Source organism: Sapajus apella, unplaced genomic scaffold (genome assembly GCF_009761245.1).
Source record: "Sapajus apella isolate SASKATOON/1434 unplaced genomic scaffold, GSC_monkey_1.0 scaffold37, whole genome shotgun sequence".
NCBI classification, from domain to species: domain Eukaryota; kingdom Metazoa; phylum Chordata; class Mammalia; order Primates; family Cebidae; genus Sapajus; species Sapajus apella.
In genome coordinates, this window is record NW_022436977.1 from 21,284,670 (window position 1) to 21,307,838 (window position 23,169).

Consider the following 23,169-nt stretch of genomic DNA (forward strand, 5'->3'; position numbering starts at 1 on the left):
GCTGGAGTGCAATGGCGCGATCTCAGCTCACCGCAACCTCCGCCTCCTGGGTTCAGGCAATTCTCCTGCCTCAGCCTCCTGAGTAGCTGGGATTACAGGCACGCGCCACCATGCCCAGCTATGTTTTGTATTTTTAGTAGAGACGGGGTTTCACCATGTCGACCAGGATGGTCTCGATCTCTTGACCTCGTGATCTACCCGCCTCGGCCTCCCAAAGTGCTGGGATTACAGGCTTGAACCACCACGCCCGGCTATTCCAATTTTTTTTGTATATGTGCTGCTGAAGCAAGCATGGAACAGGTTTTTTTTGTTTTGTTTTGTTTTGGTTTGGTTTGGTTTGTTTTAAGATGGAGTCTCACTCTGTCACCCAGACTGGAGTGCAATGCTCACTGCAATCTCTGCCTCCTGGATTCAAATGATTCTCCTGCCTCAGCCTCCTGAGTATCTGGGATTACAGGTGTGCACCACCACACCCAGCTAATTTTTTGTACTTTTAGTAGAGACAGGGTTTCACCATGTTGGTAGGGCTTGTGTCAAACTGCTTACCTTGTGATCGGCCTCCCAAAGTGTTGGGATTATAGGTGTGAGCCACCGCACCCGGCTGGGAACAGGTTTTTAATGCCGATGCTGGATTACCATGCTAGAATGACTTAATAAAAACCTCTGGGAAGCTGGGCGCAGTGGCTCATGCCTGTAATCCCAGCACTTTGGGAGGCTGAGGCACATGGATTGCTTAAGCCCAGGAGTTTGAGACCAGACTAGGCAATATGGTGAAACCCTGTCTCTACTAAGAACAGAAAAATATTAGCTGGGTGTGGTGGCACACACCTGTAATTCCAGCTACTTGGGAGGCTGGGGTAGGAGAATCCCCTGAGCCCGGGAGGTGGAGGGTGCAGTGAGCCGAGATCACACCACTGCACGCCAGCCTGGGTGTCAGAGCAAGACCCTGTCTCAAAAATAAATAAATAAATAAATAAATAATCAGTCGATCGGTCAGTCAGTCTCCGGGAGAAAGAGTCCAGACATCTGCTTTTTTTTTTTTGGAAACAAACTCTCTGTCACCCAGGCTAGAGTGCAGTGTTGTGATCTCTGCAACCTCTACATCCTGGGCTCAAATGATCCTCCTGCCTCAGCATCTCAAGTAGCTGGGACTACAGGTGCATACCACCACACCTAACTAATTTTTGTATTTTTGGTAGAGGTGGGGTTTCACTATGTTTCCCAGAATGGTTTCGTACTCCTGGGCTCAAGCATTCCTCCCAGCTCAGCCTCCCAAAGTGCTAAGATTCCAGGTGTGAGCCACAGTGCTGGTCCTCAGGCATCTGCATTTTAATAAGTGTCTCTGTGTCTGATGCACATAAAAGTTTAGAACTCATGGACTAAAGTTAGTTTGCTCTTCTTTTCTACTGACTCTAATGTCTTTGAAAATAACTTAGTCAGAGGAACTGTAAGGCAACTGCCTCATTTTATAGTGGAGGAAACTAACAAAAAGGCAAGTGACTTGCCTGGAGTTACACAGCTAAGGGTAGAGGCAAGACTTAAAACCCAGCATTCTGACTCCCAGTCCACTGCTTTTCCACTCACATTGTTCCTCTCTTTCTCCTAGTTGTGGGGTCCCCCCCGGGGATTTCGTCCTGAGCAGATCCTACAGCTGGGTCGGCTCTTAATAGGTCTAGGAGATCGGGAACTACAGGAGCTGAATCTAGTGGACTGGGGAGTGCTGAGCACCCTGGGGCAGATAGATGGTTGGAGCTCCACCCAGGTAATACTTTTTATCCTCCCTATCATTTCCCAAACACCCATCCTACAGACCCAGCCCTCTAGATCATCTGAAGCCCAAGGAATTTTTCCCTGTGACCCTATCTGGTCATTCTTTCTATCTTTTCTTAATACCCCATGCTAGTGACCTTCAGGACTCTGATTTATTCACTCTGAGGTCCTGGACACATAGTACTGTCTCCTGCCTCTTTTCCCAGAGGCCTCCTCTTTTTCTATCCTTTTCTTTTTTGAATCCTCAACCTTCCCCAAGACACTTTAGGTCTTAATAGTAACAGGCTATAACCCATTAACACCTATCACTTCCCTAATCACTTCCCTGTCCATTAATTCTCCATACTTTTCTCCTTTCCCTCTGCCCCTAACCCCTGCCCCAGCTCCGGGTTGTGGTCTCCAGTTTCCTACGGCAGAGTGGTCGGCATGTGAGCCACCTGGATTTCATTCATTTGACAGCACTGGGTTATACGCTCTGTGGACTGCGGCCAGAGGAGCTACAGCACATCAGCAGTTGGGAGTTTAGGTCACTTGTGAAGGGGCTGAGGGTGGTGGTATTGAGGTAAAGGTGGACTTACTGGGGAAACAAGGGTCATGAAGGTGTGGTCCCATGGAAGAAGGGAACTCATTTGAAGCCATCTCTTCCTTTGTCTCACGACCACAGTCCCTTTTGCTGAAGCTGAATTCTTCCTTCCTTCCCACTCTTCTACAGCCAAGCAGCTCTCTTCCTGGGCACGCTGCATCTCCAGTGCTCTGAGGAACAACTGGAGGTTCTGGCTCACCTCCTTGTACTGCCTGGTGGCTTTGGCCCAATCAGTAACTGGGGGCCTGAGATCTTCACTGAAGTTGGCACAATAGCAGGTGGGAAGCTGGTATAAGTTGGTTTGGTTTCTATACCATGGATGGACTGAGTGGAAAACTGCCCCACAATTCTTAGGTGGGGGCCTGAGAAGGTATTTAGGTAAGGAGCTGGAGACATACTGGGGAAGGTCTGCAGTAGGGCATTTTGGGAGTAGTTAGAGAGGTCTATAGGTTTGAAGAGAAGGAACATCAGTCTAAGACAATGTTTGGATGCCACTTGCTTCAACAGCTGGGATCCCAGACCTGGCTCTTTCAGCACTGCTGCGGGGACAGATCCAGGGTCTTACTCCTCTTGCCATTTCTGTCATCCCTCCTCCTAAATTTGCTGTAAGTATTAATGGACTGGGATGACCACAGGAGAGCCAGGGCCCAACAGGGACTACATGCATGCACTGATTCCTACCCCTGCCCCTAGGTGGTGTTTAGTCCCACCCAACTGTCCAGTCTCACCAGTGCTCAGGCTGTGGCTGTCACTCCTGAGCAAATGGCCTTTCTGAGTCCTGAGCAGCGACGAGCAGTTGCATGGGCCCAGCATGAGGGGAAGGAGAGCCCAGAACAGCAAGGTGAGTTCCCAGCTGCACAGTTTGACCCTCCATCTCCTGACCCAGAATCAGACCCCAGGGAGATCCCTGGAATGAAGGAGTCTACAGGCAGAGAGCTAATTTCCAAGTATCAATGCTCCTGGAGAGCAGAGTTGTGATATTACTTCCATTCTCTGTCTATTATAGGTCGAAGTACAGCCTGGGGCCTCTGGGACTGGTCACAACCTTCCTGGTCCCTGGTATTGACAATCAGCTTCCTTGGCCACCTGCTATGAGCCTGTCTATACAGTAGAAGGAGACTGTGGGGAGAGAAATCTTAAGTCATAAAGAATAAAGTGCAAACAGAAGTGCATCCTGATTATTCTCAGAAGCTGATGAGGAATATGGGTAAAATGTTAATGCTTTCCACCCACCTGAGAATCGGTGTTCCTGGCATGCCATAACTGGAGTCTCTTTCCATCATAAATAATCCCACTGCCTCTTTTCATTTCCTGAAGGCTCCTCCCTCCTCACCCCACCATTAGAAATAACACAGACAACTGCAGTATAGCAAGGAGTCTTTACTAGGATGGAGGCAGGGGATGCGGGGGCAGGTCCGGAGCAAAGTAGAATGAGCCCTCCTTAGAATGAGCAGAACTCCTGGGAATCCTGAGTCATCAGCTGGCGATGGGGAGTTAATGCTTGGTGTGGATGAGAGGTGCGGGGATGCGGATATCCTGGCCTCTCTCCAGACGCCGCTCACAATCAATCAAATAGTTTACTCCATCGATGACCAGTTGCACCAGCTCCACCTGAAGGACACTAATCCTTGATATCTGTTTTCTACAATCTGAGTTTTTCTTTAGCACTGACTGACTTGCCTGCTCATTTCCAATTGCCTCCCCACTCAACCTGAATTTCATTTCAGATTCTGTTAACATTCCTGAGGCTTACTCACTGCCATGTTTCAGCCCCCACAGACCTATACTGCTCCTCACCCTAATCCCTTAGGATCTCACCTCTGATTTGCCTAGTCGGTCCAAATTAGAAATGTCAAAGACACCGCCTGTGGCAGCGGTGTCCACCCCTCCAGTACCACGCTTTTGGAGTCTTAGGTTCTCCAGGATCTTTGGGAAGCGGCTATCCTGGAGAGGAGATAGGGATTGAGAGCAGGGTCAATCAAGGCAGAGACTAGTCCTACCTGAAAGAGCCCTAAACCTGCTCAGAGCTGTCTCCTGGCCCTTTTCCTTTTTTTTTTTAAAGACAGGGTTTCTTTCTGTCACCCAGGCTGGGAGTGGTCATAGCTCACTGCAGCCTTGACTTCCTGGGCTTAGACTTAAGTGATCCTCTCACCTCAGCCTCCACCACACCTGGCTAATTTTTGTATTTGTAGTAGAAATGGGGTTTCATCAGGTTGCCCAGCTGGTCTTGAACTCCTGGGCTCAAGTAATATGCCTGCCTTGGCCTCCCAAGTGTTGGGATTGCAGGCATGAGCCACTGTGCCCAGCCGGTCTCCTCACCCTTTAGCCTTTCCAAAGGGTCCACTCCCTCCCCATCCACAACCCACCCTTCCTTACTCATACCCCTCTGTAACCCCACAACTCCTTTACTTTGCTTAGCAGGGGCAGTTTGATGTGCACTCCTGCCCGAAGTCCAGTGCCCAGGTTAGATGGACAGGTCAAGATGTATCCCAAACGCTCATTCCACATGAACTCCCAGCCACGTTCTTGGATAAGTCGCTCCACCTGAGTCCACAAAGGTTTTGTTAACGAAAAATCAGGGAGATTTTCATTAACCCTGGACCCTCCCTTAGCTAGACACACAAGAACACTAGAAATATGTCTAGAACAGAAACTTGGCTGTGAATGAATGACAATGCTCTTTTTCTTCGGTGAAAATGGTTTGTTATTGTTATCATGCATGTGCGATGCAAAATTATGATGTGAATAATAATGAGATTGTGAAAATATGTGGAAGAAAAACTCAAGGGAGTGGTGTATTAAGGATGATCTAGGAAAATGAACAGAGGTGGTAAACAACTGAGAAAGGATTGATTATTCAATGAGTTATACATGCATTGATAATCTTTGCTTTGCTAATGAGTCTAGAGCTTGGAAGGGTCCTTTCAGGCAGAAAATGAAGGTGTAAGCTTTGTTAGGAAGAGGTAAGAGAACCTTCCGTTAGCTGTGAAAGGAACACATGTGTGAAAGCAGAGAAGACGAAAACAGAGCAGAAAAGCCAGATTCATAAGAATGGGGGGCAGGGGAAGGCGTTTTGCTTCACTTAACCATGTAGTCATCAAGGTGACTATTAGACTTGAAGAGACAAGGGATCTACCAGAATACAGGTCACAAAGACCACTACCCAACATGAGTAAAGGGATCCTGATTACAGTTCAGAAAGAACCATGGCATAGGGGAATATCTTACATGTTGAACATGGGGAAACCCTTCCATCTAGAATAATAATGCAGCTAACACTTTAACACTTATTAAGCACTTACTGTGGACCAAGTACTTTACCTGTATTTCATTTAATCCCCACAACAACCTAAAATGTAGAAAATCTCATTATCCCAATTTTACAGATGAGGAAACTGAGGCATATAATTTAAAGTTACTTCCTTACCCACTCATAGTGAGAATATGTTATCTATTACTTGCCAAAAATAGTAGAAACTGCTCAGAATCTAAAAGAGGAGCTCTTTTTTCTTTGCAAGCCTAAAATAGAACTGTATGTATGAGAACATACAGTAAGAATTGGCTTTATGGGGTTTTCTAATGTAGACTTCAATATGGAGAACCAATCTATGTAGGATTGAGGATTAAGTTCAACCTCTCATCTACAGCCACACATTCTAGAACTCAAACCATTCTATCCTCCACCTTCCCCAGTCTCCCTCCCAACTCTCAGCTTAAAGCCTAGACACGGTACTTCAGCAAGAATGATAGAATCCAGAGACAAGGCCTACCTTGGATCAGAACTGGGTAGTTATAATAGAGTCATGAACACAGCAACCTCTCCCCACCAACATCAATCTAAGCTCAAATCATCTCCTTATCTGCACACTTCACCATCCCACACCACACATCCCAGGCACTGACCTGCCTTCTCAGTTATTCCTTCTTTGCATTATCTGGCAACTGCCTTATTCATGTCCTAAGGTTCCTGATATTCTTTCTCTCTTCCTAATCTTAGGGTGACCACATGTCCTGGTTTTCCCAGTATAGTCCCAGCTGGTTTATTCTTTTAGTCCTAGAGTGATTAATGGCAACCCTTTTTACTATCAGACATGTCCTGGATTGGTTTACAAATGACATAATCTATTTATGCTACTCTTCGATTTTCCTTTTGTCCTCCCACCTAGCAACCCTACACACTCTTCTCCAACCTCTTTGAGGCCTCGGCAGAATCTTTCAAACACTCTTTTCATGTTGCCGCCCTTCTCCATGGAGATGACCCGTGTATGATCCTCCTCATTCACCCAGATCAGGAAGCTCTTCTCATTGTTGTGCCTGAGGGCCGGAGAAGGACAGTGATCAAGAGGCAAGGCAAGAATTGAGAGAGACAGAGGGGAAAAAAGCATTTATGAGGGCGTGAAGACAAAAGAGGTAAGAAGCAGCCTCATACCAAATTCCACGAGCATCTGGCCAGTCTCGAGCCATTCCTGCAGCAGTCAGCAATGGGGACACAGGCTTATCAAACAGAAAATGGTCCTGGGAAAAGTAAAGGGACTTGGGTTAAGAATCTTAATGGTGGCCCCTAGACCTCTCAGAGCCCATGTCTCATCTGGCCCAGGCTCCCCTCTGGCTCTTTTCTCCATCTGCTCCCCCAACCCAACTCCCTCTTAAGGCCCTCACATCAATAAGCTGCTGCTGTTCAGCCTCTGTCATCTCACTGAGCCTATAGTAACGTCCAGCCAGGTCACCCTTCAGGCCACTCAGTGCTTCCACCACAACACGTTCCACCTCACGTCGCTCTGCTCGCGTGCAAGCTGGTGGCAGACTGAGTCCTCGGATGCTTCGGCCAGTTCTCACTCTCGAGGATAATACATACCTCTCATCAAAGTAGCCAGAGCGGATCTGAGAAATAAGGAAAATGAATATAAGTCACAGAAACACAGTGGGTGGGAACTGAGGGCCCCTGGGAAAGGAAAGACCTTCCTTAGGGATTTGAGGACTCTTCGTGTATTCTTCCTGTGTGCATTGGAAGAAGAGGCTCATTGGGAAAACACTCCAATTGAAGGGGGCCTTGCAGACCCTTCCCCAAACTGCTTATCTTGGGGCCGTGGTCATTCTTATCTATCCTTAATCTCCATATATGCTGCTCCTGAAGATAGGATTCTTTCCTTACATTAAGATTAAAAGCTCAGCAGTATAATGACCATGAGTTAGGAAATAAGGTGAAGGGATTGGAGATACAGAGTGTTGTACACAGGCAATGCAAATCAGAAGTGGAATATTTAAACATACCTTACTGGCATCCAGATCAGTGGTGTGCTTCATTGTCCGGGGATCATATCCATTGTGTCGCTCTTGGATCACAGGGTCAAAGAGGTCAGCAAATACCTAAGGGGAGTTAAGAGGGAGAGATGGTTAAGGAGAGGAAATCCCTCCCCAGGCTTCAATTGTGCATTGATTTCACTGGGTCAGAAAACTCCGAGTCTTGGGGGAAACTGAGAGGTCTTTAGGGAGAAGGAGCTGGGATTACTGGGAAGATGAGTTGGATCACCAGGGAGACTCTGGGGACCCCCTACCTCATAGGTCTCCTCATCTCCAGCCACCATGCCCACAGTCTTGATGAAGGGGTGGCCGGGGTTGTCCACGCCAGTCTGGATACACTGATCTAGCGTCCAACCAGTGGGTGTGGTCTTGTCGCAGAGCCGTGCATAGACTGCTGGGGTCAGGTGACTGGCCATGCAGTTGTTGTGCTTTCGGAGGTCTGGGTACTCAGCACTAGGGAGGGGGTACCCAGTAACCATGGAGGGAGGGCACAGCGGCCTAGACCTAGTGCAGTTACCTGGGAGCTGTCCACTTGGCCATGACTGGCTTTGCTCCGTGGGAGGAGGGGGAATTAGAAAGAGGCTAAACCTTGGTAATCTCTTTAGGTACTTTCAGAGTCTATTCTTTCCTAATAGTTCTAGTTGCCTCTGGCTAGCCAGCTCAGTTTCTCCAGATCTGCTCAGTTCTTTCCTTCCATGACACAACACTAGGGATGGAGGAGGGGAAAGACTAAGGAGAGGAATTGAAGAAATGAGGGAAGGAGATGGAGGGGAGCGAAAAGAATAGTTCCTGGCTTAACAATTAGGGATTTGGGCAGCAAGTGCAGCTAGAACTCGCAGGGCCAGAGCTGGTCTTGACAGGTCCCCAGGAATGTTCTTGCTTTATGGTTTTGGCCCCCACCCCCACCCCACTGAGGTCTGCAGACTGTACAGCCCTCCAGCTCCAGGGCCTTCGTGATTATAGCCCTTCTCTGTTGCCCGGATTCTCATTTCTACCCGCACCTTCATTCCCATCACCACCTGCCCCCGCCCCCTCCCGCGCCTCAGGCACTGTTACCTCGGGGGATACAGCCTCCGTCGTTCACTGGCCGCTCGTACAGGTTCCGGTCGGAGCAGAAATCCAGCGGCTAGAGACCCCGCTCCGGCCAAAGCCAGGAGCCTGAGTCCCGGGCGGGCGGACAGCAGACGGGAGAAGGGACCAGCCATGGCTTGAGGGTCTGGCTACCGGATCCTGGAGTAGGCGCTGGCGCAAGGCAGGATCCGGAACAGGGAGGGAGGATGCAAGCGGATAGACTGAGGGCCGGAGCTAGGTCCGAGGCTGCAGCCGAGATGGGGGTCGGAGTGGAGATTAGAGCCGGAATAGGAGCCGGTACCGATCAGACTGCAGGAGAGGCGCAATGAGCTAGTGGCAGGCGGGCAGGCGGGAGGAGGCGAGGGAAGCCCCAGCCGCAGTCTTCAGGGGTGGGGCTCCCCTAGGCCCCGCCTTCCCGCCTGCCACAGCGCTAGGTACGTGGGGGCAGGGGTGGGCAGCATCCGCCAGGTAATTAGCTGGGCCTGAGACTCGCGCGCCTAAAACCCGGGATGAAAGCCCCCCGGGATGAGGTGCTCCAGATTTCAGCACCAAGTAGAGGACAGCACCCACGTGGACTAGCTAAACCCCAATACCCTTCCCCCAAACCCCTCGGTTTAAGCCGAAACCCGATCCTTCTACACTGTAGGTGTGCAAGGGTGACATTGCCGAACTTCTCTGCTTCTGGCCTGCCTCAGCCACCTCTCCCATCTCCCGGGGCAGTCGCGAGGAAACCGCGGAATAAACACAGATAGCAGAGGAGGATATGGAGAAAGCACAGGGTTAGAGGCAGGCACTGGGAAAGACACCCACTGGTTCAAGGTCACCTTTTCCTTAGAACCAGGAAGAAGACCAAGGTGCTTCCTTGCCACCCCTGTGCGCTCCTTACAAGGTTGAGAAAGGACTCCCAGGGAGGAACCAGGGAAATATTAACTCTTAGGCCATCTGTGTTGTGTCCTCCACCTCCACTCTGCGTCCAAGTCTGAAGCCCTGTTATTCCTGCCTTTACTTCTCATGATACCCCGCTTTTTTTCCTTTTGTCTCTCCCACTTTCCTCCCCGTCCCCTACCTCACCTTTGATCTTTTACTTCTCTGCGTCTTTTCCAGGCTCAGACCTGTTTGCTACTCTCAGGACGTCCTCTGTGTATTCTTGGCAAGCTTGCCCACCTGTTGGTTGTGCTGGGTGTGGGGCTGTGGTTGGACAAAGAATTGTTAGTTTCCTCTTCCTCCTCTCCCTTCACTTCTCTCTCCGGAGTTCCTAGTTCCTGGGCTGGAGGAGAACGTGAGAAAGTGAGGTGAAGGGTGTGGTGAGATGACTGGGTGTGGGACTGGAACAGGCAGGCACAGGTCTCCAGACAGCACATGTGTTTCCTCTCTTGGCTCCCTAATGCTGTTTAATCCAGAGTGTAAAGGCGAGTGGTGTACAAGGGCATGAGGTCATCAGGGAGTCTCTGCCTCTCTGATGGTCCCCTCTCCTGCTCTCTCTCCTCATAAAACGCATATTCAGATTTGAGAGGGCTGTGTTTCCCAGCTCCAGGTATGACTCGACCTTTGTCCTGGTAGCAAAGAGAATGAATGCTATAGTTGAAATAGAGATGAGGGGCTTCAGTGCGGAGGATCAGTTAAGATGGAGTAGCACGGTGGCGTTAGTCCCATCCCTCTGCTATCCTGGTGTACCCACAAGACAGTAAGATACTTGGAAATCTTAAGAGAGAGTATTTGGGAAACAGAATTCCCTTCACATCAAGTATTTCCCACACTACTCTCATTCCCTTCATTCCTTCTAGGCCTCCTTTGTGTCTTTTTTTTTCTACCTTCTTCATTTGTGGGTATTCTTAGAAGTGCCCACTTCTCTCTTGGGTCCATGTCTTCTTCTCCTGGAAAGACATCAATTATTAGAGAACAGAGTTATGTTTCTGCAATGTGGAAAATGTTACCTGTGTTGTGAGGCCTCTTTAACCAGGTTAAAAAATAGCCATGGGTAAATAAATATAATTTCTTAGAATGGCATGTATTTATCCAGGTAAATAGGGAGATAATCTTTCAGAGCAGTAAGGTTGCTATTTGATTGAGAGGGTGGTTACTAAGATTAAGGAGGTAGGGAGTGGGAAGAGATAATTACAGAAGGAGAAATAAGACAGCCAGAGAAGTAAGAGAAATTACCCAAGTTTAGAGAGTAGCTGCCCAAATTTGAACAATAATTCAGTAATTCCCCAGGGAAAACACATGTACATGTGCACTTTTCTTATCCCTTGTGTGCCTTTGACAGGCATATAATATATCAATACTCATTAAAAAAACGTATTCTACAGCATATGGAAGTAATCAATATATGGCATTGATATATGGTATGTTATTTATTTAATAAGAACTATTGTCAATAGTGTTTATTTATTTTTTTTTTGAGATGGCGACTTGCTGTGTCACCAGGGTGGAGTACAGTGGCGCAATCTTGGTTCACTGCAACCTCCGCCTCCTGGGTTCAAGCAATTCCCCTGCCTCAGCCTCCCAAGCAGCTGGGACTATAGGTACACACCACCACACCTGGCTAATTTTTTGTATTTTTAGTAGACATGGGGTTTCACCATTTTGGCTAAGATGGTCTTGATCTCCTGACCTTGTGAACCACCTGCCTCGACCTCCCAAAGTGCTGGGATTACAGGCATGAGCCACTGCACCTGGCCAGTATTTAATATTTTTAAAGCACTTTACAATTACAAGAAACTTTTATATGTATTATTTCATTGAGTTAAATTGGATTGTTCCAGTGGATTACAAGGGACAAAGTCTACATTTTCAGGGGGCTGGTAAGAGAAGTTAAATACCTGGAAGATGCTATACTAGCTAGTTTGAAGGGCTAGAGTGGTGGAGGGGGTATTAGCCTAAGCATGAACCAGGGAGACATCTATTCCTCTTGGAATCATCTATTCCAGCTCTTAGAATCACCTCTATGTCCATTCAGAATGCCTTGGCGGGGTTGCGGGGGTCAGTACAATGAGGCAAGACTGGAAAAGTGTCAAGACTCCTAATGTTACAGAGAAGAACCAGGGAATGACTGTCTTGATCACCAAGTGAAGATGCAAGGATAATAATAAAAGCAATACAAACATATTCAATACATAATGCTTTCGTATTATCAGTACCCTTTAAGTTAGGTGTGTTGTTGTTGTTGTTTGAGACAGGGTCTTGCTCTGTCACCCAGACTGGAGTGTAGTGAGGTGATCTTGGCTCACTGCAACCCCCATCTCCCAGGCTCAAGTGATCCTCCTACCTCAGCCTCATGAGTAGCTGGGACCACAGGTATTTGCCACCATGCCTGGCTAGTTTTTGCATTTCTTGTAGAGACAGGGTTTCATCATGTTGCCCAGGCTGGTCTTGAACTCCTGCACTCAAGCAGTCTGCCTGCCTTGATCTCCTAAAGTGCTGGGATTACAGGCATGAGCCACCGCAACTGGCCTTAATTAAGTTTTTAATCCCAGTTTTATGGATGAGAAAAGTAAATGCTCGGAGAAGTTAAGTGACTTACTGAAGGCTGCACAGCTATTAAAGGTAAGGCCAGGATTCAAATCCAGCTTTGTCTGGAGGGTAGAGAAAAAGCAGGCTGCGGAGATAGGAATCAATTTGTCTAGAGTTCCATGTCCAACCATTTTCTTGCCTCTGTAAATGTCTCTCTGTTCCTTCCCTTAACTTTCTGATCTGCTTCTCTCCTTGTCTGTTTTTCTCTACAGTCTCCCTATCACACTACCCCTCTTTACATCTCTTAACATTTTCAACCTTTATTTATTGGATCTGTACATATATCATGCCCTGTTTTGTTTTATAAGACAAACGGAAGACCTGGTTTTGCCCTGAAGGAGCAGCAATGGCACAAAATCTGCCTCTTGCTCTTCTTCAGCATCAGGCTTCCCACCCACCCCGTCGCCTCATGGAACGTCTCTGTCTAGACCAAGCATCTGGACTTTGGCGACACAGTAAGAAATCAAAGGAAAGGAGCACCAGGTTGCATTTCCTCCCAGAGCCACTAGGAGTCACGCTCCTCCGCGCAGAAGCGCCGGCCAACGCAGCCTGACTCTGTTGCCGGTGCGCGCCCTCTGCCGATTGGTGGCACCGCAAAGAAGTCGCGCTTTGATTGGGCTGCTGTCAGGTGTCGCTGCCGGCAGGTTCGGCTGCGCGAGCGGAGGGAGGCGGGTGAGTGAGGGCCGGGGGCGGTGGGGGAGTGGTTGGGGCTGGGGGCGGTATCGGAGGGGGTGGGCGCGGTAGAGTGGACTCGGTGGGTTCTCAGGGCTGGGGTTCGTTCCGGGTGGGCTCGGCTTTGGGAAGAGGCCCTGCGGAGGGGCCTCAGTGTCAGTGCAGGGAGAGTGAGGCGGCGAAGGCGGGGGCGGGCAAAGGCTAGTGGAGTCGGGATGGGAGGGCGGTATTCGTGACCCGGAGCAGTGCGAGGAGAGGACCGAGGAGGGGGTCGGTGAGAGAGAAGATAGGTGTATGGGGGTCTGCGTGAGGAAGAGGGGGTCCTGCGGGAGGATGGAGAAGCGGAGTCGTACAGCGGAGAGGATCAAGGTGGAGGGGATCTGCGCCAGGAGGAGGGGGGCTGGAATCGGGGGTTAGGGGTAGCTTGAGGAATGGGTTGCGGCGGAGAGAAGGCAGCTTCCAGAAAGGGGTGGCGTGAGGAAAGAATGGATGGCAGGCAGTCATTGTGGGGGTCACTGAGGGGTCAGTATAAAGATGTTACCAAGTATGACTCGTGTGAGGGTGTGAAGGACTTTAATACTGGGGAATCCTTGAGTGGGAGGATTAATTGGATTAATGGAATTAGTTGACCAGTGATGGAGGTGCGGGGTGGGGAGGCAGCCGTCAGTAGTGGGACCAGAGTCGTTGTAGCAAGTTGGGGAAAGAAGGCGGTGTGAGGCAGCTGATGCTGAGAACAGGGAGAGGAGCACAGTTGATCAGAGTTGGAATGAGGAGTGTGTCTGATGAATTAAAAATTGCATTAAGAAGAAAGGGGGGCATCCACCCTTCAAGGTGGGCAGAAAGTAGTGTTGGTGGATTGAGTAGTTTTTCTGTGTTGGATGTATTCCTGCTTGAAATTTGTATTAATATTTGCCTTTCACCACCGATGGAGCCCACCATCAAGTGCATAGTGATTTAGGAAATTAGACGATTATGCAAGCGCCCTAAATTCTAAGGGATAAAGAAGTTACACTGTTTACCCTGCCTTCTAACCCTTCTCCAGATCTGATTTAATATAGATGTTCCTGAGAAGAGTGCCTGCCTGCCCCTCCCTCTTTACCTTACTTGCTTATCTCCTTGCTTCTTTCCTTCTGTTCATATTGATTCATGTCAGAGTAAGACTCCCCTCTAGCCCAGTGTAGACACTGAAGTTTTCTGTTCTTTTGTAACAAAGTTTGTCGGGGAGGATGGGGGGGCAGGGCATAGAAAACAGGGAGGTGGCTCTGGGAACACCACATTAAAGCTCAGCTTCTCCCAGAGGTGCATCTAAATAAATCCCGGCTTATTTCATAGCTATTTCTGTCTGGCTGCTATTTTGGCTTTGTTAACTGTGAATTTAGACCTTTCGTCTCTCTTCAGCCACATATTTGTAAACAGTCTCATCCCTATTCAGTTACTTACCATGCCCCATTATATAGTTGCAATAGAATTTCAAGAACATTACTGTAAATTCAGTAGAAAACTGGGAACGACTTAATGGAAGAAAGGGCAAAGGGTTAGTAATCTTAGACTTGAGAGAAAGTCCCTGGTTCAGAGCAAGGATAAAGAATGCAACAAAATTCTAATTGCTCAAACTATACAGAGACCTTGGGAATGTCCCAAGTCAGGGAAATTGGGTCAGGTCACTGAAAAGGAATTTTAAAATAGCCTTTTTTATCAGGGGGAAGAGTATGTGTATGAGTACACAATGGAAATGTTAAGTCTAAGGAGAATGTTGCACCCCCATGGCAGTTGAGAAGTAAAGACTGCATATGATGAAGACTGGAAAGGTCAATGTGTATAAAGGTCAGGTAGAACTTTCTTTCTTTCTTTCTTTTTTTTTTTTTTTTTTTTTTTTTTTGAGATGGGGTTTTCACTCTTGTCGCCCAGGCTGGAGTGCAGTGGCGCGATCTTGACTCACTGCAACCTCCGCATGTGTTCAAGTGATTCTCCAGCCTCAGCCTCCCGAGTAGCTGGGACTACAGGCACACGCCACATGCCCAGCTAATTTTTTGTATTTTTAGTGGAGATGGGGCTTCGCCATGTTGGCCAGGCTGGCCTCTAACTCTTGACCTCAAATGATCTGTCCACCTCAGCCTCCCAAAGTGCTGGGATTACAGGCATGAGCTACCGCGCCTGATGGTCAGCTAGAACTTTTTAGTCAAAATTGCAAACCCTAGTTGTAATGAAAGAGTTTAAAATAAAAATAGAGAAAATAATTATTCAAGACTATTTTCAGAATCTATAAGACTACATATATAAAACATTATTTCTGTAAGACAAGTTCATTTACTTAAGGAGTTTGTGACTTCATTAGAGTCATTGGTCAGTGTTTCTGAGAACTTTTGGAGACCATGGAAAATTGCTGATGTGTGACTCAATTTTTATTTTTGGAAAATAATAACAGATATTCATATCCTTACAATTCATATTAACAAATGTTAACCTTTTGTGTATTTGCTTCAGATGTTTTTTACAATTGAAATAAACATTATAGATAAAGTTGTGAAGTACTGTTTGAATCCTCAGTTCCATTCTCCCTTCTCAAAGGTAACCACTGTCATGAATTTTATGTCTTTCTTTCCAGTCCCTGTTTTTATACTTCTACTAATTATATATGCAGTCACAAACAATATGTAATATTTGTATTTATACAAATAGAATTGTACTGCAGGTATATTTCTGCAGTTTGTATTTGGAAACTGTACATTTATTACATATAGTTCTTATTTTTATATTGCTATTAGTCTGTCATTTCTATATGCTACATTGTATGTATCGATTCTACTTGTAACCTCTGAACTGTTTTCACATTTTCTCATTACCAACAGAGAGATTGAGAACTTCCTTACAAAAGCCTTCTTATGTAGGAGAATTTCTCTACAGCAGGGTTTCTCTACCTCAACACTACTGAGATTTAAGGCTGGATAGTTCTTGGTTGTAAGGAGATACCTTATGCATTTTAGAATGTTTAGCAGTATCCCTGGCCTCTACTCACTAGACACCAATAATATCATTTCAGTTGTGGCAACCAAAAATGTCACCTGCCAAATGTCCCCTGTGCAACAAAATCACAGCTGATTGGTTCTCCATTAGTTGTGTGTACTTAGAAGTGGAACTGCTGGTTCAAGTTAAAGTCTTAAGATATTCTTACTGGTACAGTTTTAGGCAGGATTTTTTTTTAAACTGTAGCTCCTGGTGTAAGGGACCTTGGCCTAGACCAGCACTGGTTTTATAGCACCAGGGGACAACTAGAGAGAACATTGAGATTTCAGTTTGAGGATGGGTTGAAGAAGGCCAGGTGCAGTGGCTCACACCTGTAATCCCAGCACTTTGGGAACCCAAGGCGGGTGGATCACGAGGCCAGAAGTTCAAGACCAGCCTGACCAACATGGTGAAACCCCGTCTCTACTAAAAATACAAAAAATTAGCCGGGCATTGTGGTGCATGCCTGTAATACCATCTACTCAGAAAGCTGAGGCAGGAGAATCACTTGAGGTTGCAGTGAGCCGAGATTGCACCATTGCACTCCAGCCTGGGCAACAAGAGCAAAACTCCATTTCAAAAATAATAATAATAATAATTAAAAGTAAATAAATAAGGAGAATGGGTTGGAGATTGTTGTATGGATGCCTGTATCCTCAACCTCCCAACCACACTAGACCCCTTCCCTGAAAGGATTTTCTGAACTTCTGTATCTGTCTTTTATTATTATTATTATCATTATTACTATTTATTTTTTGAGGCAGGGTGTTGCTCTGCCACCCAGGCTGGAGTGCAGTGACACAATCATGGCTTACTGCAGCCTTGACCTCTTGGGCTTAAACAGTCCTCTCACCCCAGCTATTGAGTAGCTGGGACCACAGGCAGGTACCACTCACTATGCCTGGCTAATTTTAAAAAACATTTTTTTTCTTTTGAAACAGGGTCTTTTTCTGTCACGCAGGCTGGAGTGCAGTGGTACAATCATGGCTCACTGCAGCCTCGACCTCTTAGGCTTAAAAAATCCTCCCAGGTTATCCTCCCAAGTAGCTTAGACCACAGGCACATGCCACCATGCCTGGCTAATTTAAGAAAAAGCTTTTGTAAAGGCAAGATCTCCCTATATTGACCAGGCTGGTCTCAAACTCTTGGGCTCAAGCAGTCATCCTGTTTCAGCCTCCCAAAGTGCTGAGATTACAGGCATGATTCATTGTGCCCAGCCTTAAAAATTTTTTTTGTAGCGATGGGATCTTCTTACGTTGCCCTGGCTGGTCTCAAAATCCTAATCTCAAGTGATTCTCCTGCCTTAGTCTCCCGAAGTGCTGGGATTACAGGCATGAACCACAATGTCTGACTGGACAATTGTCTTTTAAGATGGAATGGATGAAGGATAGAGAGAGCATGGGGTTTTTTTTTTTTTTTTTTTGAGACGGAGTTTCGCTCTTGTTACCCAGGCTGGAGTGCAATGGCGTGATCTCGGCTCACCGCAACCTCCGCCTCCTGGGTTCAGGCAATTCTCCTGCCTCAGCTTCCTGAGTAGTTGGGATTACAGGCATGTGCCACCATGCCCAGCTGATTTTTTGTATTTTTAGTAGAGACGGGGTTTCACCATGTTGACCAGGATGGTCTTGATCTCTTGACCTCGTGATCCACCCGCCTCGGCCTCCCAAAGTGCTGGGATTACAGGCGTGAGCCACCGCGCCCGGCCGAGCATGGGGGTTTTAAGGGTATTATTTGTTTTGTTTTTGTTTGTTTGAGAGAGGATCTCACTGTCACCCAGGCTGGAGAGGAACGGCGTGATCTCAGCTCACTGCAACCTCTGCATCCCGGGCTCAAATGTTGATTCTCTGGCCTCAGCCTCCCAGGTAGCTGGGACTACAAGCATGCACCACCATGCTTGGCTAATTTTTGTGGGTCTTTTTTTGTAGAAACATGGTTTCAACATGTTGTCCAGCGTGGTCTTGAAGTCCTGGACTCAAGTGATCCACCCTCCTCAGCCTATCTAAGTGTTGGGATTATAGGTGTAAGCCAGTGTGCCAGGCCTTAATGTTCTGATATAATGCTTAGAATGTAGGGTGGCCTCAATAAATATTTTTTTAGTTCATCTTTGGGAATAATTAAGATGAAGTTTAGGGGCAAAGGCAGCTGAACTCTCTCATTCCTCTACCTTTGAATTAAATCACTGAATTCAACACTTCTCTGAGGAGGTGGAAAAGGGCTAGGAACATTGTGGAATGAGTCCAAAGTTTGAAATGTCACTCTAACCTTCTCTCCTGGTAGGACTCAACAGTAGCCTTCCTTGAGGACCTGCCTTTCCCATTGCTGACTGAAGTTAATGTTTCTTGCTGGCCAAATCAGGGACATGCAGGCATTGTAAGGGCTGATTATCTGATCCTCTTACTAATTTATTGGTTGGGGTGGAGTGAGCAGGGAGGAATGGGATACCTTGCTTTTCTTTTATGGCTCTTTTAGCATTTCAAGCATAGCCCATATGCCTCCTTTCTTGTTGATCCTTTTTCCTATAGCTTTGTTTTGTTTCACACTAGTACCCTTATAGTTCCCTCTTATTTTTTTCATCCCCATCCCCATCCCTACCCACTGCCAGGGAGCTTGGGTTCTGATCTGATGGGGTACCCCTTTCTGCAGAGCGGGATGAGTGGGTGTTCCGGCAGGGATGTGGTCGTTGACGGCCAGTGAGGGCGAGAGTACCACAGCCCACTTCTTCCTTGGAGCTGGAGATGAGGGGCTGGGCACCCGCGGAATAGGCATGAGGCCAGAAGAGAGTGACAGCGAGCTCCTTGAGGACGAGGAGGATGAAGTGGTAAGAATGGGGAAAATGATGTAACTTGGTGTTGGAGCCTCTGTCCTAAGGAGTTAAGATTCTGTTGGTTGGAGATACCTCTCTGTTCTTTCCAAATGCACAGACTCCCTGTCATAAACAGGCCCTATCCTGGTTTAGGGGAGGAGCAGTAGAGATTGGTTAGGTTGCCTCTCTTAGAAACCCCTGCCCTGGCTGGCCACAGTGGCTCATACCTGTAATCCCAGCACTTTGGGAGGCCGAGGCGGGCAGATCATTTGAGGTCAGGAATTCAAAACTAGTCTGAAAACCCTGTCTCTACTAAAAATACAAAAATTAGCTGGGTGTGGTGGTGGGCGCCTATAATCCCAGCTACTTGGGAGGCTGAGTGAGACTCTGTCTCAAAAAAAAAAAAAAAGAAAGAAAAGAAAAAGAAAACCCTGCCCTTAGGTTCCTCCTGTTGTCTCATGGTTGTTGGTTCTCTAGCTCTCCTGCTTGAGCACGTATTTCCTACTGTGGAAAAGCTCCTTTCTGTAGGCAGTCAGAATCCTTAGCTGTGCCCCAACCTGGAGCAAACTTAGGAGGCACCCTTTATCCCCTAGGTCCAGAGTCCTGGCAAGAACCTCTGTGCCCTAAGGAGATAAGACGATGTTCCCAGAAGTGGGTGATATTGGTGGGAAGTTCTTGAGTTTCTGATAGCACTTCCTCTCTGTAGCCTCCTGAACCTCAGATCATTGTTGGCATCTGTGCCATGACCAAGAAATCCAAGTCCAAACCAATGACTCAAATCCTAGAGCGACTGTGCAGATTTGACTACCTGACCGTTATCATTCTGGGAGAAGATGTAATCCTTAATGAACCTGTGGAAAACTGGCCATCCTGCCACTGCCTCATCTCTTTCCACTCCAAAGGTTGGGGTCTGGGAAGGAAAATGGGGAGGAATGGTGGTGGGAATACTGGTTTGGGAAGTGAGGCTCTTGTTGTCTTATTTCCTTAGTAAAGAGCCGTCAGCTCCTTGTGGCACGCTAGAGAACAGTGCAAAGGAGTTTGCTTTCTGTACATCTTGGAGGAGTTGCCAGGGGTTTAAAGCCTGTATTCTAACCTCAGGACAACTCTAAGTGTCTTAGGATCTCTGACAGAATTGGGTCTCTGGAAGGACTGTAAATATAATTTCTGTTTTACTTTTTCTTGATGAATATTCTAGACTTGGGGAGCTGGGCAGAAGAATAAATGATGGATTGAATGGGTAGAGGATCTCAGTGGCAGCTAATAGCTTTAATATGTTTTTCTATCTCTCTTGCTCTTTTCTCGTTCTCTTTCACTCCCTTTCTTTGACATCTTTATTTCCTGTCTCCGTTCCAGGCTTTCCTCTGGACAAAGCTGTTGCTTACTCCAAGCTTCGAAACCCCTTTCTTATCAATGACCTGGCCATGCAGTATTACATCCAAGATAGGTATAACTTCCTGTTGACCAGTAAGATGGGCGGTGTTGGGATCATGCATGTTTAGAGAACCCACTCTGGGAGGGGCCGAGTCAAACAAACATGCTTAATTTTTGTACCATAATTTTGTGCCTTGGTTTCTTTTAATCCTTGTGTAAATGAAGTCCCCAGCCTCTCCCCTTAGTTACTCCCAGCTATTTTATTTGGGGATGACAGGAGGGAGGTGTACCGGATCCTGCAGGAAGAGGGTATTGATCTGCCTCGATATGCTGTGCTCAACCGTGATCCTGCTCGGCCTGAGGGTAAGTACCTGGCCTGAGGGAGGGTTAGTCCTTCCCTTTCTTGCTTTCTATGACTTAGCCACATTTTCATCTTCTAGACATCTCCTATATACTACCTATATATGTGGGGCTTTGGTTATTGGATTATGGGTGGGATTAGAGCTATGAGTCTTTGGACAGAGCCTTGGACCTGTTATATAGAGATATTACCTCATCTATTACAAAGATATAGTCATAAAAATTTGATGGTTATAGAGATTAAAACCTGGGGAAATGACAATTAGTAATATTCTACAACTTTGCGCCATCGGAATGACCACACACCTACCTACCTTTCAGAATGTAACCTAATAGAAGGTGAAGACCAAGTAGAGGTCAATGGAGCTGTCTTTCCCAAGCCCTTTGTGGAGAAGCCAGTGAGTGCAGAAGACCACAATGTTTACATCTACTACCCCAGCTCAGCTGGAGGAGGAAGCCAGCGTCTGTTTCGTAAGGTACGGGAGATATTTGAGCATCTGGGGAGTCAGAGAGGTAGAAGGGCAAGGATGAAGTTATGGGGAAAGAAGATGGAGAATGGAGAATTTGGGGACAGAATGAAGAATTGAGGTGACATTGTTTTTTCTTCTTTTTTATCCTGAAGATTGGCAGCCGAAGCAGCGTTTACTCTCCTGAGAGCAGCGTCCGAAAGACAGGGTCATACATCTACGAGGAGTTTATGCCAACAGATGGCACAGATGTCAAGGTTATGGTGGATACAGGGATTTAAGAGGTTACAAATGTCTGGGGGTTGGGGTTGAGGTACGTGGGAAGCAGGTGGAAGTATATGGGGAGGAGGTCCTAGAAAATAACATGATGTGAATGTGATTGGCTTTCATATTCAGGTGAAGATAATGAGTGGAGGATATAGACATTTCACTATCAGAGCAGGGGTGAGGCTGACTTAGAAAAATGGCATAATGTTAGTAAATTGTTTTTTAATAAGGACTAGATGACAGTATAGGAGTCCTGAGGAGAAACCTTCATAATGATACTTCAGTTAGGGCTCAGTAGAAAAAATGGTGGTCAGTCTCCTTCTTAATGCTCAGGATTTGTTTGTTTTATTGTTGTTGTTGTTTTACTCCGAAACTAGTCTACAGACCAGTGCTCATATTGTCTTCTCATATACAGGGTGAGCTGTGGGCATACTCAGTGATGCTATGTACCTGCAGGTGTATACAGTGGGGCCAGATTATGCCCATGCTGAAGCTAGAAAATCTCCAGCTTTGGATGGGAAAGTTGAACGAGACAGTGAGGGGAAAGAGATTCGATATCCAGTCATGCTGACTGCCATGGAAAAGCTGGTGGCCAGGAAAGTCTGCGTAGCTTTCAAGGTAGAGGAGCACCCAGGGAGGTTGTGAAATGAGGGAGAAAGGAAGGAACAGGGGTCTGGGAAGAGTAACTGTCTTGTCGTCATCTTTCTGCTTTCCCTTTCAGCAAACGGTTTGTGGATTTGACCTTCTTCGTGCCAATGGTCATTCCTTTGTGTGTGATGTCAATGGCTTTAGTTTTGTCAAGAACTCAATGAAATACTATGATGATTGTGCCAAGATTCTGGGGTAAGAGACATAATGATCTATGCTGGGGAGAATGGGATTGCAGAAGAATATTTGAAAGTTTTTGCTTTGTTTTTAATATTATGAATATGATTTAAAAGTGAAAAAGGCCAGGCGCAGTGGCTCATGCCTGTAATCTCAACACTTTGGTAGACCAAGGCGGTTGGATCTCTTGAGGTTGGGCGTTAGAGACCAGCTTGACCAACATGGTGAAACCCCATCTCTACTAAAGATGCAAAATTAGCCAGGCATGGTGGCACATACCTGTAATCCTAGCTACTAGGGAGGCTGCGGCAGGAGAATCGCTTGAATGCAGGAGTTGGAGGTTGCAGTGAGCTGAGTTCGTGCCATTGCACTCCAGCCTGGATGACAAGAGCAAAATTCCATCTCAAAAATAAATAAATAAAATTTAAAATAAAAAAAGAAAAAAGAGAAAGGACTCCTTAGGCTCCTTGCCTTTTAACACTGACCCCCCAGAGACCATTGTTGTTAATGGTTTTAGACATAACAATTTGTCTTTTTCTGCCATATTCGAATTGTATTTATTTTACCAAATGTGGTCATACTATAATACTGCTCTGCAACTTGACTTCCCAAAAATTTTGTTGCGTAATGTTTAAGCCTTTCAAAAATATATAAGGAATGATGACTATAGTGAGCATCTATGTATTCACCACCTGGCTTAAGAAATAAAATATTAATATAGGCCAGGTGCAGTGGCTCACTCCTGTAATCCCAACACTTTGGGAGGCTGAGGTGGGTGGATCACCTGAGATCAGGAGCTCAAGACCAGCCTGACCAATGTGGTGAAACCTTGTTTCTACTAAAAATACAAAAAATTGGCCGGGTGCAGTGGCTCCCACTTGTAATCCCAGCACTTTGGGAGGCCAAGGCAGGCAGATCACCTGAGGTCAAGAGTTCCAGCCTGGCCAACATGGTGAAACCCCGTCTCTACTAAAAAAAAAAAAAATTAGCCAGGCATGCTGGGCAACGCCTATAATCCCAGCTACTTGGGAGACTGATACAGGAGAATCGCTTGAACCCAGGAAGCAGAGGTTGTAGTGAGCCAAGATTGTGCCACCGTACTCCAGCCCGGGTGACAATAATAAGACTCAGTCACAAAAAAAAAAAAAGAAAAAAAAATTAGC

General features: G+C 46.8%; 3 protein-coding genes across 23 annotated transcripts in view; 2 read left to right on the plus strand and 1 right to left on the minus strand.

Annotated features, from left to right (window-relative positions):
• The window catches only part of STRC (stereocilin), a 20,304-nt gene extending 16,719 nt beyond the window's left edge, over positions 1 to 3,585 (plus strand). Inside the window, exons 24-29 of one of the 4 annotated variants that reach the window (XM_032297662.1) lie at positions 1,607 to 1,762; positions 2,154 to 2,296; positions 2,483 to 2,631; positions 2,861 to 2,958; positions 3,047 to 3,194; positions 3,360 to 3,585. In XM_032297662.1, the coding sequence (XP_032153553.1) occupies positions 1,607 to 1,762; positions 2,154 to 2,296; positions 2,483 to 2,631; positions 2,861 to 2,958; positions 3,047 to 3,194; positions 3,360 to 3,448 (783 nt within the window). In that variant the 3' untranslated portion in view covers positions 3,449 to 3,585. Of the gene's footprint in view, positions 1 to 1,606; positions 1,763 to 2,153; positions 2,297 to 2,482; positions 2,632 to 2,860; positions 2,959 to 3,046 lie in introns of those variants that run through there. The other 3 variants (XM_032297663.1, XM_032297661.1, XR_004274927.1) reach the window with 3 other exon arrangements.
• Positions 3,586 to 3,713: 128 nt separating this feature from the next.
• On the minus strand, positions 3,714 to 9,376 carry CKMT1B (creatine kinase, mitochondrial 1B). The gene is made up of 9 exons (XM_032297665.1): positions 8,711 to 9,376; positions 7,909 to 8,107; positions 7,625 to 7,720; positions 7,013 to 7,234; positions 6,783 to 6,868; positions 6,544 to 6,667; positions 4,763 to 4,897; positions 4,172 to 4,297; positions 3,714 to 3,964 (listed from the first exon to the last, which is right to left on the minus strand). Exons 1-9 carry the CDS (start codon positions 8,857 to 8,859, stop codon positions 3,848 to 3,850), a joined length of 1,254 nt encoding a protein of 417 aa, XP_032153556.1. The 5' UTR covers positions 8,860 to 9,376; the 3' UTR covers positions 3,714 to 3,847.
• A 3,452-nt stretch (positions 9,377 to 12,828) lies between these two features.
• Positions 12,829 to 23,169, plus strand: part of PPIP5K1 (diphosphoinositol pentakisphosphate kinase 1) — a 53,912-nt gene continuing 43,571 nt past the window's right edge. For 11 of the 18 annotated variants that reach the window (XM_032297666.1, XM_032297670.1, XM_032297672.1 and 8 more), the window contains exons 1-10: positions 12,829 to 12,910; positions 18,191 to 18,283; positions 18,557 to 18,731; positions 19,423 to 19,618; positions 20,070 to 20,160; positions 20,365 to 20,450; positions 20,769 to 20,923; positions 21,070 to 21,171; positions 21,638 to 21,799; positions 21,903 to 22,024. In XM_032297666.1, coding sequence (XP_032153557.1) covers positions 18,585 to 18,731; positions 19,423 to 19,618; positions 20,070 to 20,160; positions 20,365 to 20,450; positions 20,769 to 20,923; positions 21,070 to 21,171; positions 21,638 to 21,799; positions 21,903 to 22,024 — 1,061 coding nt within the window. In that variant the 5' untranslated portion in view covers positions 12,829 to 12,910; positions 18,191 to 18,283; positions 18,557 to 18,584. Of the gene's footprint in view, positions 12,911 to 13,020; positions 13,201 to 14,996; positions 15,479 to 17,898; positions 18,284 to 18,556; positions 18,732 to 19,422; positions 19,619 to 20,069; positions 20,161 to 20,364; positions 20,451 to 20,768; positions 20,924 to 21,069; positions 21,172 to 21,596; positions 21,800 to 21,902; positions 22,025 to 23,169 lie in introns of those variants that run through there. The other 7 variants (XM_032297679.1, XM_032297681.1, XM_032297676.1 and 4 more) reach the window with 6 other exon arrangements.